Consider the following 18283-nt stretch of genomic DNA (forward strand, 5'->3'; position numbering starts at 1 on the left):
CATACTCACTCATTATTCATCGCGATGGTGGATCAAAACGCCTAATGGCTTTGCCAATCTCCACCTGGGTAAAAGGTGTTTAAGGTATTCATTTAAGATATTCATATTGGCCTCTTTCTCACGTGCACAATTTCAGATGAGAAAAAAAAAACTCATGCGCAGCGCTGCGGATGCTGTAGGCGTGAAGTAGGGCTAAAGTGCCAAAGGGGGCATATAAGCTACAATAAGCGACGGGTTAAAAGCGCGCGCACGCAAGCATAGTGTTTAGGTGAACGGCACTTTGAGCCTGTACAGAAACGGATTCAAGAAGGATTGTCAATTCACACTTTTCTCTCATTCTTTTGATGTTACCACACCAATCCGTCATCATTTGAGAGGATTTATTCAATATGGGTCGTGTCATTCGTTCGCAAAGAAAGAGCGGTGGTATCTTCAGAAGCCATACGCATCACAACAAATCTCCTGCTAAATTGCGCAACCTCGATTTCGCAGAGAGAAATGGTTACATTCGTGGTGTTGTAAAAGAGATCATCCACGATGCTGGACGGTGAGTATCTCGAAAAGTGGAAGAATGTTTTGTTTTATTCTGTGGGCATGCGAGATGGGGTGCGGAAAAGACAACGATAGCGGCATCTGGAATCGTTGTAATGCAACAGAGTGAATGTGGATCGTCTTCAGAAGAGGTTTAACCTCTTGCGTATGATACGGGATCCTGATCACGACGTCACCTGCCACGAAGCACACACCATACATACTCTGGACCAACTTTGCACGTTGTAGAGATCCATATTCTGACAGATTTCATTCTTTTTCCCTCTCAGTGGTGCTCCTTTGGCCCGTGTTGCTTTCCGTGACCCTTACCGTTACAAGACCCGTGTTGAAACCTTCATCGCAACTGAAGGTATGTCAACCGGTCAATTCGTTTACGCTGGAAAGAAGGCTGTCGTCAACGTCGGTAACGTCTTGCCTTTGATCTCTTTGCCCGAAGGATCTATCGTCTGCAACGTTGAAAGCAAGGTTGGAGACAGAGGAACTTTGGCCCGTACATCCGGTAACTACGCCACCATTATCGGACACGATACTGATGGTAAGACCACCCGTATCCGTTTGCCATCTGGAGCCAAGAAGATCGTTCCAAGCACAAGCCGTGCCACTGTTGGTATCGTTGCCGGTGGTGGTCGTATCGATAAGCCATTGCTCAAGGCTGGTCGTGCATTCCACAAATTCAAGGTCAAGCGCAACTCTTGGCCCAAGACTCGTGGTGTTGCTATGAACCCAGTTGATCACCCTCACGGTGGTGGTAACCATCAACACATCGGTAAGGCATCTACCGTTCCTCGTGATGCTCCTCCAGGTCAAAAAGCTGGTCTCATTGCTGCTCGCCGCACTGGTCTTATCCGTGGTACAGTCTTCAAGAAGGGAGACGCATAAGTCTTTTAACGCTTTATGCATCATTCTGTTCCTTCTTTCTTGTTCCACTATTCATCACAATACCGCACAGTTAGCACATTGTATTACAAACAGTCTTTTCATACACTGTTCCAAAAGCTATACATTTATGTACATGTATGCAAGAAACAAACATTTCTCAAAAAGCATTTGTGAATGTTTGTTGTATGAAATCCATCTCTTTTTATGCTCAAAGATCAGGGGGTGCCGATTATAGAGTTTAGCCGATGGATAACTCTGAGATGACAGCTGGAACGGCCTCCCGAATCCTCTTCAATTTACGATAAGTCCCGTGATCAAAAATGTTTTTTTGTTTTGCCACGCCACGGGATATTTAAAGCGGTATTGCGTGGATGCATTGCTGGCGCGCTATAGCCATAGAAGCCAAGCGAAATCTCGAGATGCTCTCCTTAATTTGACACACAGATTCAGCCTTTTTGTCTAGTTTGTCGACGTGGAAGCATACACTTTAGCGCAAAGTACGGCAAGGGCGACGCCGCTCTTGTGCTGTCTTGCTGCTTGATTGCGTGTCTGTGTGTGTGTGTATACGTGTCAGACACACCTTAATCCGTGTGCATTGCGTGGCATACATAGCCTGCAAGCCAAAAGAAAAGACTGTTTAACTGCCTTACTCCCCGCTTATTTTTAGCTTCTTTTCCATTCCACTCAAATTGCCGTAAAACGAGAAGATTCCCTTTGGGTGAGTGTGTGTGTGTGTGTGTGCAAGAAGGGCGGGTGCGAAGAAAGCAATAAGTACTCACTCTTTTCAATCTAACCTTTCTCTCAACCAACCATCATCAAATTTGGTGAACCTATCAACATCGGTCATCTTACCTTCTCAACGCATATTTGATTGATTTGTATCAAGAATGGCTTACCCATCTCGCGGCTCAAGGCAGTCGCAAAGGGCAAACCACAAAAGAAGCATGTTTGCTTCCCTCTCTGTCGTCAACGTTTTGTTGGCATTTGTTGCTTTGTTTGCTCTGATCTCTTCCTTCACACCTACTTCTACTGGAGTAATGGCAGCTGAAGACAAACGTTCAGAATACGGAACTGTGATCGGTATTGATTTGGGTACAACGTATTCTTGTGTCGGTGTTCAACGTAAAGGTCGTGTAGAAATTATTGCAAACGATCAAGGTAACCGTATCACTCCTTCTTGGGTCGCTTTTGGCGATGATGAACGTTTGATTGGTGATGCAGCAAAGAACCAAGCTGCACAAAACCCAGAACGTACAATCTTCGATGCCAAACGTCTAATTGGTCGTGCCTGGAGCGATCCCGACGTCAAGAAAGATGCCCGTCACTTCCCCTTCAAATTGGTTGAGCGGGATGGTAAGGCTGCCATTTCTGTCGAAGTTCGTGGATCTTCCCGTACTTTCACTCCTGAAGAAATTTCTGCCATGGTCTTGCAAAAGATGAAGGAAACAGCAGAAGCTTATTTGGGTCACAAGGTTACCCATGCCGTCGTTACTGTCCCTGCTTACTTCAATGACGCTCAACGTCAAGCCACAAAGGATGCAGGTACAATCGCCGGTTTGACAGTTCTCCGTATCGTTAACGAACCCACAGCTGCAGCAATTGCATACGGTTTGGACAAGAAGGGTGACTCTCAAATCATCGTTTACGATTTGGGAGGTGGTACTTTCGATGTTTCTCTTCTGTCCATCGAAGATGGTGTGTTTGAAGTCTTGGCTACTGCTGGTGATACTCATTTGGGTGGTGAAGATTTCGATAACCGAGTTTCGGAATACATCCTCAAACAATTCAAGAAGAAGGAAGGCTTGGACGCATCTGGCAACAAACGTAGCGTGGGTAAACTTCGTCGTGAAGTTGAACGTGCAAAACGTACATTGTCAAGTCAAATGTCAACAAAGATTGAAATCGAAAGCTTCTTTGACGGAAAGGACTTGTCAGAAACATTGACTCGTGCTAAATTCGAAGAATTGAACGCAGACCTTTTCCGCAAGACAATGAAACCCGTTGAACAAGTCATTAAAGATGCTGGTGTCAAGAAGGAAGACATTGATGACGTCGTTTTGGTCGGTGGTTCTACCCGTATTCCAAAGGTTCAACAATTGTTGAAAGAATTCTTTGACGGTAAGGAACCAAGCAAAGGTATTAACCCTGACGAAGCCGTTGCATGGGGTGCAGCAGTTCAAGGAGGTGTTCTAGCTGGCGATGAAGGTGCTGCGGACGTTTTGTTGATCGATGTTAACCCTCTCACACTCGGTATTGAAACAACGGGCGGAGTGATGACCAAATTGATCCCACGTAACACCGTCATTCCTACCAAGAAGTCTCAAATCTTCAGTACTGCTGCCGACAACCAAAATGTTGTCTTGATTCAAGTATTCGAAGGTGAACGTGCATTGACATCTCAAAACCACATGTTGGGTAAATTCGAATTAACCGGTATTCCACCTGCCCCTCGAGGTGTACCTCAAATCGAAGTCACTTTCGAATTGGACGCTAACGGAATCATGAAAGTTTCCGCTGCTGATAAAGGAACGGGTAAATCCGAGAGTGTCACAATCACCAACGACAAGGGCCGTTTGACGGAAGAACAAATTCAAAAGATGGTCAAGGAAGCCGAAGAATTTGCCGAACAAGATGAAGAAGTTCGCAAGCGCATTGAAGCATTGAACTCTTTGCAAAACTTTATTGCCACAACCAAGACTACCATCAATGACAAAGAAGGATTAGGTGGTAAATTGGACAGTGACGACAAGAAGAAGATCCAAGAAGCATTGAAAGAGTCTGAAAACTGGTTGGAGGAGAACAATGCCAAGGCAGAAGCCGCAGACATTGAAGAACAACTCAGTGAATTGCAAGCTCAAATTGCACCAATCACCGCAAAGATTTACGGTGAAAGTGCTGGTGGAGCAGGTGCAGGAGCAGGTGGTGCACCAAAAGATGATGATGAGTTGAACTGGGGTGCAGGTGGTCACGATGAATTGTAGAGAGCTGCAGATCATGTCCTTTGTGAATTGCATGCAGTAGCATCCTCCCTACCATCATTTTCTCTCTTTTCAAAGCATACATTTCCATTATCATAAAATAAACATCATTTTCCCTTCACCAATCAATGTATAATCTCAATCGTGTTCTTTCAATGAAGAAAGATTCAACAGATTCTTTTTGAATGAGAGTGAGCAGCCAATAAGAAGAAAGCTAAAACAGAAATCAGCTTAGATAAGCAAGAATAAGCTTTCGCACGCGCAAAGGGTACCTAATGATGTGGAGTAAAAAGAACAGATTGCACCCTGCATCATATTGCTATCATTGAGTGATATAGTGCTGTGCTGACAAATAGTTGGTCACCTAAAGGGTTGAAGTCCATAATCTTATTTCCAATTAACATGATCTTACTGGCATTCCAACGGCCAATCATCGGCCTCCAGTTTCGGCAATTCAGTCAGTCGATCAAGGTGGAGATACCTGATGATTGTATAAGATATATAAACCTGTTCTCATCAGTCTATAATTTCCACCTTCCCCACTACCAAACATTATTCAAAATGGCTCCCGGTGAACATCTTCCAACACCAAAATTTGCAGAGGACTCTTGGGGACAAGGCGGTGTATATTCCACTGCCTTTGGTGCTCCAGTCAGTCATCCTTATGAAGTTCAACGTTCTTCTAACAATGGACCTCTTCTATTGCAAGATATCCATTTAGTCGAATTGTTATCTCATTTCGACAGAGAACGTATTCCTGAACGCGTGGTTCACGCCAAAGGGGGTGGTGCTCACGGTCACTTTAAGCTTACACATCCAATTCCTCAATTAACATGCGCAAAGGTCTTCGCTGTTCCTGGTACCGTTTGCTCTGTCACCGCTCGATTCTCTACCGTTGGTGGTGAATCAGGCAGTCCCGATGGTGAGTTGTTACTATGATGAATTATAGCAAGATGAATTTTTGAGACTAATCTTTTCGTCTCCGTCCTTCGCTCCCTCACCGCCATCATTTCTCTCGTCCCTATCAAATCATGTTTTATTGAATTGAATTGAAAAGCTGCTCGTGATCCACGAGGATTCAGTTTGAAGTTCCGCACAGAAGAAGGCAACATGGACTGGGTTTTCAACAATACTCCGATCTTCTTCATCCGTGATCCAGCAAAATTCCCAACTTTCATCCATACGCAAAAGCGTCATCCCCAAACACACGCCACTCACGGTGATGACTCCACTCAATTTTGGGAATACATGAGTCAAAACCCTGAATCGGTTCATCAATTCATGTACCTGTTCGGTCCTCGTGGTATCCCACGCAGTTGGCGTCACATGCAAGGCTACTCTGGTCATACTTTCAAGTTTGTCAACAACGACGGAGAATGGCATTATTGTCAATTCCACATTTTGTCTCAACAAGGTACTGCCAACTTCACTTCTGAAGAAGCAGGTCAACAATCTCCCGACGTTCATCAATTGGATTTGTACAACGCAATTGAAAAGGGCGATTATCCAAAGTGGGACATTAAATACCAATTGGCCACTCAAGCTGAAGCAGATGCAGCCGGCTTAGACGTCTTCGATCTAACCCGTACTTGGGATCGTAAGAAGTTCCCATTGAAGCCATTAGGTGAATTGGAGTTGAACCAAAATGTTGCAAATTACTTTGCCGAGATTGAGCAAGTTGCTTTTGCACCATCAACTCTTGTGCCTGGAATTGAGCCAAGTGCCGATCCAGTCTTGCAAAGTCGTTTGTTCAGTTATCACGATACCCATCGTCATCGTGTCGGAACCAATTATCAACAATTGCCGGTTAACCGTCCTCAAGTACCATACCACATGTACAATATGCAACGTGATGGTCAAATGGCTTTTGAAAATCAAGGTGGACGTCCACTTCATCTATCTTCCATCAATCCACCAACGCTCAAGCCTCGTGCTTACGAGCTAGCCAAGAGTGCCGGCGGCGGTGGCCCAGCAATCAATTTCTTGTCTGGAGTCACTTCTAAAGACTTTGAACAACCTCGCGAATTGTACAGAAGAGTATTCAGCGAACAAGACCGTGAGAACATCAAGGGCGAAATCAGTGGACATATGAGCACTTCGCGCGACAAGCAAAGTATCACTCAAGCCATCAATATCTGGTGGTTGGTCGATGAAGATTTAGGGAACACTCTTGCAAAGAACCTCAAGTTAGAGCAAGGTTCATGGCAGAAGCCATTAAAGGAACTCAAATTCATTGGTTCGCACAACTTTGAGGCAAATGCTGATGCTTTGAGTATGTTGGAAACATATAAATCATCCAAGCAAAAGGCAGCTGAAAAGGCAGGCGATTTCACTTCTGCAGCTAAAGAGTCAGTTGCAAATGGTGTCAAAGCCGCAGCTGATCTTATCAACGGTAAACCAGCCCACACAAATGGAACTGCCGTCAATGGTATCAATGGTCATTAGATGATCATCCCACGAAACGATAAATATATGATATTGAATAATAAATACGCTTTATGATATGTTTGATAAAAGAGAAATTAATCTCTGTACTGGTCTTCCCGTATGCGTGTCCGCCAATCTCTTTTCTGCCAATACCAAATCGCACCATGAATGAAGATGATCTAGCCAAATACACAAACCCGCCTCTAGAGTGGATAAATGATTGTACATTTCAATTGTCGATCTGTCCTGCTTATGTGAAAATTGACGGTGCAAAACCACAATCCTGGCAATCTCAGAAGAGGGAGTAGACTTCAACAATCCTTCCAACCTTTTTGCAGAAGACATGATTGTACGTATTTGACGAGTTTCTTCATTCCTTTGTGCAATTTTATTAAGTTTCTTCCTTTGAGATGGAGAGGCGGGTACTGCTTCCATCACTTCTTCCATTCTCTCAACTTCAGGTAATTCTATCATTTGTGAAGATGTAGAGAATATTGCTTGCCAAGCATCCAATGCTGTACAAAGTGCAGTTGTTGCTAGATTTTGAGCCTTTTTTCGTTCGTAATAACGTTTACTCTTTTGTCGATTTTGCTCATCTCTGACCGTAGTTCTATCTATAATTGATGATGCAAGACTATTTGATCTTTCCCGTCTGAGAGCGTTTGATGCTGTTTGTTCTACCATGCTGCCCATTAAAGTTTCATCAGAAGAATAAGGTCGAACGGGAAGTGGTGGTGTACAATCAAAACTTGCGATTTTATGTCTCACGTATAATGATGAAGCATCTGCATGTGATCGATGTCTTTTTATGGCTCTTGGTTTATGTGAAACCGAATTTGTGGTGTGCAATGAATCGCTTCTACATTGTCGGCTATTTATCGATGGCCCTTGCTCATCCTGAATGCTGAAGTAATAATCCATCACATCTTCAAACGTCTTGGATTGACGACGTTTTTCCACCCTTTTGATCGGTTCAATTCCTACTTGTCCGGTCACCTCTGTGTACAACTGACGTTGGATAACTTCACTGGATCCCACTTCTACTGGATCATTTCTTTCATAGGGAAAAGAATGCAAACTTGTTGAATTTGTCAAAATTGTTGATTGCATGTTCCACTCCTGTCGCGATGATAGCGATTCCATAAAACCTACTTCTGCCATTGTGGAATTTATACCTTGATGTATTTCTGTTGCTTTACACGGATCGAATAATCCTAGCATATTTTCCTGCTGAATTTCGCTACTTTCCAAATATTGGGTAGGCAGTACGATCATATCCGCCAAATCACTCAAACTTTGAGGGTAATTTGCATAATCTTGCTCAGAAGAACAATTTTTGGTTGAGGAAGTAAAGCCTAGATTGAAATCTTCAAATCTATATGGCTTGAGAAAATCTTGATCAGCTTGCGATGATTGCTGATCTTGATTGTTGTCTGATAACGTTGAAAGTATTGTAAGTGGGGAAATATGAATTTCCGAAAGTGCAGGTGAGGTGATGTTACTGTCCGTAGAGGGAATAAGCGATGGTAGAGTAGAAAGAGAAGCAAGCCAATTGTTCGTGTAATCACTTTTATTATTGTTAAATGAGAGATGATGTATGGACGAATTGAGTTGACTTTTATCGTTTAAAGGCTGTGGATATCCATTTGTGTCTCTTGTTGCCGAATCGCCAAAAATTAATGCGCCGTCCTCGATTGAGCCGGTGAGGAAAAGTGAAGTCATTGTAAGAAGTTTATTAAGCTCTTAAATTAATGTAAAAAACTCAACGTAGAAAGATATGGGCGATGTGAGGTTTTGGTAAAATGATGTCAGATACTTTTATACCCAAGGTAGTTTGGTAATGAATAATGCAAGAGTCATAAAAACGACTATGCGTATGGCGTAAATAGGTAAACAATAAGCATGTCTCCTTAGAAGTTGGTAAGAACACGATCAGAATTGGCCAAATTAAATTTCTCGGGGATTTCCTGCACACATCAGAACTGCAGTAAAGCACTTGATCAATCGAAAAGCCACCGATGAAAAATCTGGGAACATTGGACATTGTACTTGTTTACAATTTGTGTATTGTGTATGGACCAACAGTTTGTCTGAGTCTGAAATAGGTAATTTTATTCGCCTTCTGAAATCTTGTTAAAACGTTGCTTTTACTTACCTGGAGCTTATGAAGAATAAAGATGAATACCGATGAAATAAGTATACATTTGAGACGTCAGAAGCGGAGTGAATATCGTGCATAGAGCGGAACCGGTGATTTTAATTGAAAAGATGGAATCTTTCTCACGCACGATTCCGTATAGTGCATTGTTCTCTTGATTAGGAAGTCTATTTGTAATCGTGTACCATGCGTCGATCTATGAATGTATGTAAATCAAAAGCCACAATGAAGACAATAAAAGCCACAACAAGGGTCAACGTTTTCTTGGAAGCGTATGCAATCTTGAAACACCCGTACGCCCTGTGCTGCGCTGCGCTGCGCCTTTGCTGTTCCTGCAGAATGGAACGCGTCAATGAGCCGAGCCTTCGCGCGCTGCGCGCCGTAGAACACCCCTATGAATCAACCTTCCATTTTCGGCAATTTTGTATTAAATGAAAATGACAGAGATATTCTCGGCATTGTATTTTGTATCTTTCGTTCCGGAAGCAGATTAATAGAAATTGTATATTCAGATCGATCGGCGAATTTCAATCTAAAGTTTGCATTTCAGGCACCGATTGATGTTCTTTGCCGTAAGAATGATATCACTGACTGGCTTTTTGCTGACATTAATGACAGGGTAGAACAATAAAAGCATTCCGGAAAAACACTTCAGCTGAGATGTTTCAGGAACAAGAACAATGGATGTACAAGAAATTGGCACATTGCATCTTTGTACGCCGTTGGTCTAAATAAAATAGAGCTACAATCCATAACTTTTGATCGACGATATTGTATTATTTACCTCAGCTACTAAAGAGTCTAAGAACTGTCTCTTCTCATCGAACAATAACGGGTCGTTCCGCTCACAGTACCATTACTAAATTCTTACCACTCATGTCACTGATAGACGCTTTTGGCATGCGAAGTTTATAGATCAGTGGGGCGAATGTTGACGTGCATAAGGTACAAGAAAGTATATCCGAAGAAGCATCAACATAGCATCAAGCGCTTAGATGTAATGGCAAAGGGGAAAGTGAAATTGTAAGGAATGTTCGAATTTACATGAGTCTTTATCACCTCAAATTGTTATCACAATTAGCCACAGATACGCATGTGAGAATAGGATAGGAAAAAGTAAGAATCGATAGATATTTCATCAATGTAATAATATCAGAACTTCCATGGCCATATACACAATGCATTCCAAATTTTTTTTCTTGAAGTATATAAACCTCAACATCAGTGGCAATGCAAGATGAAATTCTTTGAAGCTTGCACACCTGGTCATCAGCTTTACCAATTCCTCGTCATGGCTGCCTTGAAACAACAACAAGCACCAATCCTCAACATGTCATCACTTGGCTTGATTAACAAAGTTACAGATGATTCGCAATTGACCTCTGAGGTGAGCTTTCACGGTTCTAAGGAGACTTGTAGCATGCTAATAATAAATCGTATTTTCTTTTTCCAATACCAAGCTCTCTGATATTCGCAGTCAGCTCAATATGCTTACTGAAATTTGCAAATCAATTTTACTGACAAATCGAGCAAGTACTCCTTTCAATTTTGCTAATTCGCCTCCTGCATACAAGTCGCCTCTCAACACACCCAAAGCACGAGCGTTGACTTTGAGTTCCTCAGTGCCATTAAAGGAAGATAATATAAAGACAAGATTCGACCTTCCAAATTTATGGTGCGTGGTTCCTGCAGGAGGTTCAGGAACTCGTTTATGGCCCTTAAGTAGAGATTCAACGCCTAAATTCTTGTTGGATCTAGAAGGTAGTGGGGATACGCTTTTACAAAGTACAGTGAAAAGGTTAAACGCACTTACGCCGAACAAAAGAACCATTATTGTCACTGGAAAAAAACACAAAGAAAGTGTTTTAACACAATTATCAGAGCTTCCAACTTCCAACATTTTGAGCGAGCCATGCCCAAAAGACAGCATGGCAGCTTTAGCGTTAGCAGCTGCAGAAATTGCACAAAAAGACGAAGAAGCAGTCATTGCATCATTTCCAGCCGACCATCTCATTCGAACGGCTGATGACAATTTCTACGAAGCAGTTATAAAGGCATATGAAATTGCAAAACAATCGGACAGACTTGTCACAATCGGCTTGCATCCGACATTTGCTTCAACTGCCTTTGGATATATTCACAAAGGGTCAATCATCGAACAACAAGGTGAAGCGGATATACACACCGTCAATTCGTTTAAAGAAAAGCCGAATGAATCTTTGGCTGCTGAATTTATTGCAAGTGGAACATACGTTTGGAATGCAGGGATGTTTGTTTGTAAGGCAAGCACCTTGTTGCAAATGCTTCAAGAACATCACAATGAACTTTTTACCGGAATCACTGAGATCTCTCGTCTTTTTACAGAGAGTAAAAATAAACAAGGCTTGCAAAAAGAAGCGATAGACAGACAAATTGATCAAGCCTGGAATAATCTTCCCGCAATCTCAATTGACCATGCGATCGCTGAACCGGTAGCCGCGCAAAATCGAATGGCTGTAGTATGTGCAAGTCTTGATTGGAAAGATGTGGGCGATTTTGCTTCTCTTTCGGAAATTCATAGCTCGGGAACTGATGATATTCGTGTATTAGGCGATGTGAATTTGGTTCAAGCAACAGAATCCTCTGGGTTTTTCGTTCCAGGCTCCAGGCGTTTAATTGCTTGTCATGGTTTAAAGGACGTGGCAATCATTGATACGCCTGACGCTCTTTTGGTCACCACCACAGCCGAGGCTCAAAATATTAAAAAATTGGTGGGCAAATGCAAAAAAGCGTTTGAACACGTTTCTTGATACTTTTTCTTTGTTCTGTACCTTCTTGCTTGCATATAGACATTCTTCTTGGTTTGAATAAAATATCGTTGTAGATTCTACCCTTATAGCAATTAATAGACCAACATGGGTCCTGATACAAACATTTGCAATCGGTATCCCAGTTCCGACTTTCCTACACCTCATCAAAATATAACGAATATTATTCGTATTTCTACGTCACGGATATATTGGTGCAAAAGTATGTCATAAATTCTATTGAGACTGTAATACACAAGTAGATATGGATAGAATACTACTAGAAGCTATTAGGCAAAAAGCTAGCAACCAATGCTTTTCCAATCAACAATGAGCCCATTTCGACAAAGATCTTGAATGGAATCGCTAATGCGACTGTGATGAATAAAGTACTTGCCCATAGCTTGAATATCAATGTGGTATTATGTCCATTGATATCGACAAAAGAAGATTTGAATAAGTGCGGTAAGATTCCGTAAATGACAATCGGATGCAATACCACTAATCCAGCCGAAAGATGTCGACCAAGAATAGCCAAAGACTTTGTGCAGACACCCACCTTGGCTGGCTGCAAAGATTCTGCCAAAAACACGAGCATTGCTGCCGATAAACAATCACTAAAACGCAACCAATGGTAGCCTTGCGTTGTTTCTGGTTTATTTGCGACACCATAAAATGTTTGAAGTTTGTCGAAGCCATCTGACAAATTATCGCGTATAACGGGTATAAATAGCAACAGAGTCAAAAGGGCAGCATTGCATAATATGACTAAGAATGACTTTTTCGAGCCTAAAACTTTTGGCGAAGAACTATTTTTGAATAATCTGATAGCCACTTTGGATTCTTGCAAGTCCGCCAGCAGAAGTCCAAGCATGACAGGAAACAGAAAAGTGTATGTTGTCCAATTCATGAGAGCCAAGAAGATAAATAAAAATGTTCTTGATGAAGTTCGAAAAATGGCAGTTAGGGAAGCAATTCCAAGTGCGTAAAATGATGCTTGAAAAAGAAGTGGTGATTGATAAAGCATACCTGTTTGATAGATCAATACTGAAGAATTGTTTTCGGTAAAGAGGCTGATAATGCGTGTGATCAAGCTATTAGCGGAATTTGGAGTACACCATTGATCACGATAGCCTTGATCGAATAGATAAGAGAACCCGTTTGAGAACGCAGGGCCACTTTGACATGTCTTGCGCTGGAGTAGCTGTACCACGATGATCGGTAAAAAGAACCGGAATGGTCGAAGGAGTAAAGACTGTCCCATTCTATAAACAGCCGACTGTGAAAGACCGGGATCTATCTTATCTTGCTCTGCTTTTAATTTTTGCGGTACGACCCATCCAGATACAAAAGCTCTTCCGATCAGAACAAAGAAAATGTTGAACCCCCATTGTGAACGAATTGGATAAAGCAATGAATTTGCAAATTGCCAGTCACTCGACGTATACACGATTACAGACGACGTTAAAAGGCTTATTGCAGCAATCAGACGCACTATATCTGTACTCCAAAGTCGATTTTGAGGCTCCCCTTTGCCAACAGACCAAGTGAATTTGAAAAGTTTGGTCGTGGGTAAATGAAAGAATGACTTCCGTCTGTTCTTTTTTGGATATTCTTCTTGTTGAGTTTCGAGTGCATCGATCGAGACGTGATTAAGGTCAATGTTTGATTTATCTTCCATCTTGTCATTCTCAGTTATTCCTTCTATGAAAGAAGTTTTTATCCTGAAAGAATCATTTTGGCATAAGATCGGAAGAGGTACCTTGTATTCTTCAATTTCGTAGTTTTTGGAAGTCATATTCAAAGGAAATGTTCCAGAGCTGGGATATTTACCTTTTTTTTTCTATAAAGAGGATATAAGTGCTCTGTATTTATACTTTATCCTTTTCAAACCTGCTTCACGCTCAATATATGCCTCTGCAAGCAATTTTCTATACAGCTGACTACATGTCGACCCTACCAATGAATTTCTATGATATTTTTGTTATAGCTAATAATGATCTTACCATTTTATTATTTATTTTTCGCTAATAAATCAGAACTATTATCCTGATTGACATCAAGGGTCCTCTATTCTGACAAAATCAGCAAGAATTGTAAGCGATTGTATTGTTCTCGATTATCGAACTCATTCTTCCGTATCATTCTTACCATATACTCACTCAAGATTTCAACGTTCGGTCACTCTTCGCTACGCTGCGCATACGAATACCTTTGTATCGGTTAAAGTAAGCGCGGCACACTGCGCGCGTCTTTGAATGATCGGCGACTAAAGCCTCTGCATGCAAGCCAAGGATTATTGCCGCTTATAGACAGGCACTTTTATAACGCGTAAATATTCTTACCATTCTTATACCTCCTTACCCTCAACCGCATCCATCTAAGGAATACAATCAGTGCAAGATAAAGTGTGTTCTTATCGATTTCGTGGCTTTTTTAAACATCTTTTGGTACCTGCAGAAAAGAAAAAGATAGAAGATGATAATTGTGTTTGCAATAGTATAAATATAGATACGAATCTCTTTGCTTCTCAGATTACTTTAAGCCCATAGCCCATATCTCAAAATGAAGCAAGGCAAAAATATAGAAGAGTTAGTAGAAAGTCTATCTCTCAATTCCAGCTTAGATGAGAGACAGCCGGATCAACAAACGAACCAAAACCCATGCAACCCAGATTGCTATGCGGAAGAACTTCTTGAAGAAAATCAACAACCTGATGAGCTAGACGTTCCGATAAATTCCAGCTTATTCTCCCCTCTTCCTTCAGAGTACGGCTTGACAGCATCAGAAACGCAAAAATCGGGTAAACGTGTTATACCGCCTTTTTCACCATCTCCCTCGTATAACAAAATAAATCTCGAAATTAATGAAAATAAACAAAGAGATTCTCAATTACTTTCTCCTTCTCAATCACTAAAGACGCTCATCCAATCTCCTACGGAATCGTTCAAGACATTGAATTACTCTCCTGCAAACTTACTCGGCTCTTTACCAGAAGTTCCATACAACGAGTTCAGGAGAAAAATACCTACAGACTCGTCTTACTCGTCAACACCTTTTTCCGGATCCATTAAAGATGTGTACTTCACTTCTCCCAGTCTTACCATCAATGAGATCAAAGAAGAGGAGAAAAATAACATTGACCCTACTCCTTTATCGTCACCAAAACTTGTTCCGGACGAAAAGCAATCAAAAAAAATTGCAAACGATGAAAAGCCATTCGTTGAAGGCTCGACGAGGTATATTGATGGAATTCGAGGCTTAGCAATGATTATGGTCTTTAATCAACATTTTTCATCCGCAACATGGCTAACTTCACATCCCCTGGTATGGCAAACAGGTACTGCACCAGAAATTTTACGCTCAAAGATTGGTTTGTTTTTATTCTTTCTCATTTCTGGACGTCTGAACGTAACTTCTTTCTTTCGTAGTAAAGCTGCAAATAAGCCTGTCAACTGGTCTTCCTTGCCAGATGGAATGCTTAGACGAACGATTCGTCTGGCGTTTCTAACTTCTATTGCTTTACTATTACAAAAATTAGAGTGTGGACTTGGTGCATTTTACCCGACAATGGACGCAGAAGTGATTCTTCAAAGTCAAGGAACTTTATGGTATCCGAGTTGGTGTTCATTAACACAGGATAGTCAAGGGAGAGTGATAGGAACCTCGACCTCCGTTTCAGATTTCTTATCGTCTCTGGTACGTATATTCACCAGCTTTGATAACCAACAACAGTTGAACGATAACAGTATGCTATGGACTATGCCTTTGCAATTATGGGGAATGTTGTATGTCATGATGTGCATGCCAATCGTGATCAATCTGAACGCTCCCAGAAGATTTATCTTTTACGCAATCATGATCGTTCTTCTCGGATTCACTTATTCTCAATATCTAACCTTCTTTATCGGAATGGTAGTGGCCGATTTGCGTGCTTCAGGCTTGATCAAGAAGCTACAACATCGCTCGAGGATTGCTTTCTTATCTGTGGAACTACTTTTGGCAGCAACGTTCTTCGTCTTTTTGTGTTACAATACCATCGAAGGCTCAATCGTTCGCGCAATCTCTCCAACAACATTTGATCGAGGCGTGATGGGAGTGGATACACAAGAGGATGATTTTGCAAGGCAACCTATGGTTCTATTTCGCGCTTCACTTCTTTATATTTGGCTAGAAATGTCGGTCACTTTACAGTTCTTGGTTGACAACTTTTTTTTACGAGCGATTGGAAGAGTAGGATTTGGATTCTATGTTTCACAAATGTCGGTGCTTTATCTTGTCATTCCTCCAATGGTTTCAAAGTACCATGAAAGTGGTGATCTATATTGGAACGGTATCATTTGCACTTGGCTCGCTTGTTTTACCACAAATTACGTTGTAGCTTGGATCTTAACCAAAACTGTTGACAGAATGGGTCAAATATTTTCTACATGGATATCGAAAACAATGGCAAGAGAAGGCTTTATCGGCTTGATTCGAGAAGGATTGAAAAATACTTTCAATGCGATATGCTATCTTCCGCGATTATGTACAACTGATTTTGCCAAATCAGTCTCCAGTAAAGGATCCAAGACAAGAAGCTTCTGTCATAAAGTTGCTAATTGGAGAACGCCGGTGCCAATTGTCCCGCCTCCTGAACATCCACTTCATTATGGATTGAATCAAAACGAGTTACACTCCACTTTGTTCGATGCTGATATCTCTAATGATGAACAAGCCGTTCGAACAAGGAAAGTTCTTCGTATTTGGTCCTACATGGCACCAATCAATGCTTTAATCATTTCTGGCATTGCCTTAACCTGGGGGTTACTCAATCCTTGGCATGGATTCACAACCAAGAATGTGGTATCATTCAGCGCAATATGGCGGGCTATGTGGTTGTTTGCCGTTCCATATTGCATTATCACTTTTATCGGTTTTGCAACGCCTGATATCACCAGAACGCCCGAACAACAGAAGAAACAACCGGTCAAAAGAGAATTTATCCGAAACTTCTACATTCTTTCAGTCACAAGAGGTAGCAACCCAGAAGCCACGAGAAGAGCACACTCGAAATTGAAGAAACTGGAGCAATACCATCCTGCCGTGCGTGTTTGCGTTTTGACCGATGAACCGTATGTTTATCCCGATTTGGATAACATCGTTTGTCCAAAAAGCTACGTTTCTCCAAAAGGCTTGGCAAAACACAAAGCCAGAGCTCTTGACTACTTCCGCCATACGATGCAATTAGGACCGTACGATTTCGTTTTGCACATGGACGAAGAATCAACAATGGACGCAGAATCACTTCGTGGCTGTTTCGATTTTGTACGTTACACCACTCATCATATGGGTCAAGGAATCATCATTTATAATGGTCACAATTATTGGGCAAATTGGAAAGCTTGGCTATTTGCTGTGGCTGATACTATTCGTGTTGGAGATGATTTGGCGCGCTTTTCACTTCAAACAAATGTTATCCATCGTCCCGTTTTTGGCATCCATGGTAGCTTTTTGCTGCTCAATGGAGAAGCTGAGAATGTGGTGGGTTGGGATTTCTCAAGTTTAGCAGAAGATTTCGAGTTCAGTCAAGCTGCATGGATGAAAGGCTTCACTCTCGGTCGTATTCATGGTGTTGTACGAGAACAATCACCCGAGGGATTTCAAGATATGCTTAAACAAAGAAGACGTTGGTACATGGGCATCCGTCAAATCAGAGGAGTGTATTATCTTCCACAATTGGGCATCAAATTGTGGACTTTGGGTTTGTTCTGTCTGGTTGCAACGGTTGCCAATTTGCTTTTTTCACTCTTGATACAATGGTCAGGTCCATCACCGATGTGGATTTATACTTTGAGCGTTTTCTGTTTTGGTGCATTTCAATGGCTCTATTCAGGTGGTCTGCTATTTCAAGAAATGGATTACGGCTATAAATTACGAGATGCATGGCAAGTGCCCCTACACTTTCTCGCCCTCATCGTCATTCAGCCATTCATGGCAGCTGTTGAAGCTTGTGCTGTTGTTTGGGCAATGTCTACCGAAGATGGAGAAGTTGGCTTCCAAGTGGTGAAAAAGTGAAGATGCAATCGTACTGTACAATAGGTGTAAATGACATTTTGCTAAACTTCTCTTCCCGTGCTGATACTGAATCGACTCCATCGTCTAAGCTGTTACTTCAATGAGTGAAGTGCGACCGACTGTACGTGATAGAAACAGAATTATGATCCAGCGTCTATCTCTTCCTGTACGGTAACCGTACTTTGCTTCGGGATTAGAGAGCAGATCCCGTAGGTGAGGCAAATGAAGATCCCTACAGAACTACAACGCAACCATTGAACGCTCTCCCGGGTCAATACTATTTTTGTCAAGAATCTTGAGCTTTCTTTGAGGAAGGAGGATAAGACGGAAAAGGAGATGAGGTTAAAATGGTACAGCGAAGACGGAGATGGAGTAACATTGTCAACGAAAGAAGCTGAAATACAGGAAAAGATGCTTCACAGTTGTCTGCCTTCTTCCTTACGTGC

At 41.8% G+C, this 18283-nt stretch overlaps 7 protein-coding genes across 7 annotated transcripts; 5 read left to right on the forward strand and 2 right to left on the reverse strand.

The window, feature by feature from the left end:
- Window positions 1–389: 389 nt before the first annotated feature.
- FA14DRAFT_125980 (putative RPL2A-ribosomal protein L8.e) lies at window positions 390–1431 on the forward strand (the record flags this gene model as incomplete). The annotated part of the gene is made up of 2 exons (XM_025496730.1): window positions 390–547; window positions 822–1431. 2 exons carry the CDS (start codon window positions 390–392, stop codon window positions 1429–1431), a joined length of 768 nt encoding a protein of 255 aa, XP_025352718.1.
- A 944-nt stretch (window positions 1432–2375) lies between these two features.
- On the forward strand, window positions 2376–4412 carry FA14DRAFT_125809 (heat shock protein 70; the record flags this gene model as incomplete). The annotated part of the gene is made up of 1 exon (XM_025496722.1): window positions 2376–4412. The coding sequence occupies one exon, from the start codon at window positions 2376–2378 to the stop codon at window positions 4410–4412; it is 2037 nt and encodes a 678-aa protein (XP_025352719.1).
- Window positions 4413–4970: 558 nt separating this feature from the next.
- FA14DRAFT_165389 (catalase) lies at window positions 4971–6854 on the forward strand (the record flags this gene model as incomplete). Its single annotated transcript, XM_025499953.1, has 3 exons — window positions 4971–5331; window positions 5467–6681; window positions 6721–6854. The coding sequence occupies 3 exons, from the start codon at window positions 4971–4973 to the stop codon at window positions 6852–6854; spliced, it is 1710 nt and encodes a 569-aa protein (XP_025352720.1).
- A 51-nt stretch (window positions 6855–6905) lies between these two features.
- Window positions 6906–8558, reverse strand: FA14DRAFT_181107 (uncharacterized protein; the record flags this gene model as incomplete). Its single annotated transcript, XM_025501065.1, has 1 exon — window positions 6906–8558. One exon carries the CDS (start codon window positions 8556–8558, stop codon window positions 6906–6908), a length of 1653 nt encoding a protein of 550 aa, XP_025352721.1.
- A 2164-nt stretch (window positions 8559–10722) lies between these two features.
- Window positions 10723–11847, forward strand: FA14DRAFT_161864 (uncharacterized protein). The gene has a single exon (XM_025499320.1). The coding sequence runs from the start codon at window positions 10923–10925 to the stop codon at window positions 11781–11783; it is 861 nt and encodes a 286-aa protein (XP_025352722.1). The 5' UTR covers window positions 10723–10922; the 3' UTR covers window positions 11784–11847.
- A 160-nt stretch (window positions 11848–12007) lies between these two features.
- FA14DRAFT_161865 (uncharacterized protein) lies at window positions 12008–13600 on the reverse strand. The gene has a single exon (XM_025499321.1). It carries the CDS (start codon window positions 13576–13578, stop codon window positions 12061–12063), a length of 1518 nt encoding a protein of 505 aa, XP_025352723.1. The 5' UTR covers window positions 13579–13600; the 3' UTR covers window positions 12008–12060.
- A 1614-nt stretch (window positions 13601–15214) lies between these two features.
- Window positions 15215–17872, forward strand: FA14DRAFT_161866 (uncharacterized protein). Its single transcript, XM_025499322.1, has one exon. The coding sequence runs from the start codon at window positions 15258–15260 to the stop codon at window positions 17835–17837; it is 2580 nt and encodes an 859-aa protein (XP_025352724.1). The 5' UTR covers window positions 15215–15257; the 3' UTR covers window positions 17838–17872.
- Window positions 17873–18283: the final 411 nt, after the last annotated feature.

The sequence above is a fragment of the Meira miltonrushii genome (genome assembly GCF_003144205.1).
Source record: "Meira miltonrushii strain MCA 3882 unplaced genomic scaffold FA14scaffold_4, whole genome shotgun sequence".
NCBI classification, from domain to species: domain Eukaryota; kingdom Fungi; phylum Basidiomycota; class Exobasidiomycetes; order Exobasidiales; family Brachybasidiaceae; genus Meira; species Meira miltonrushii.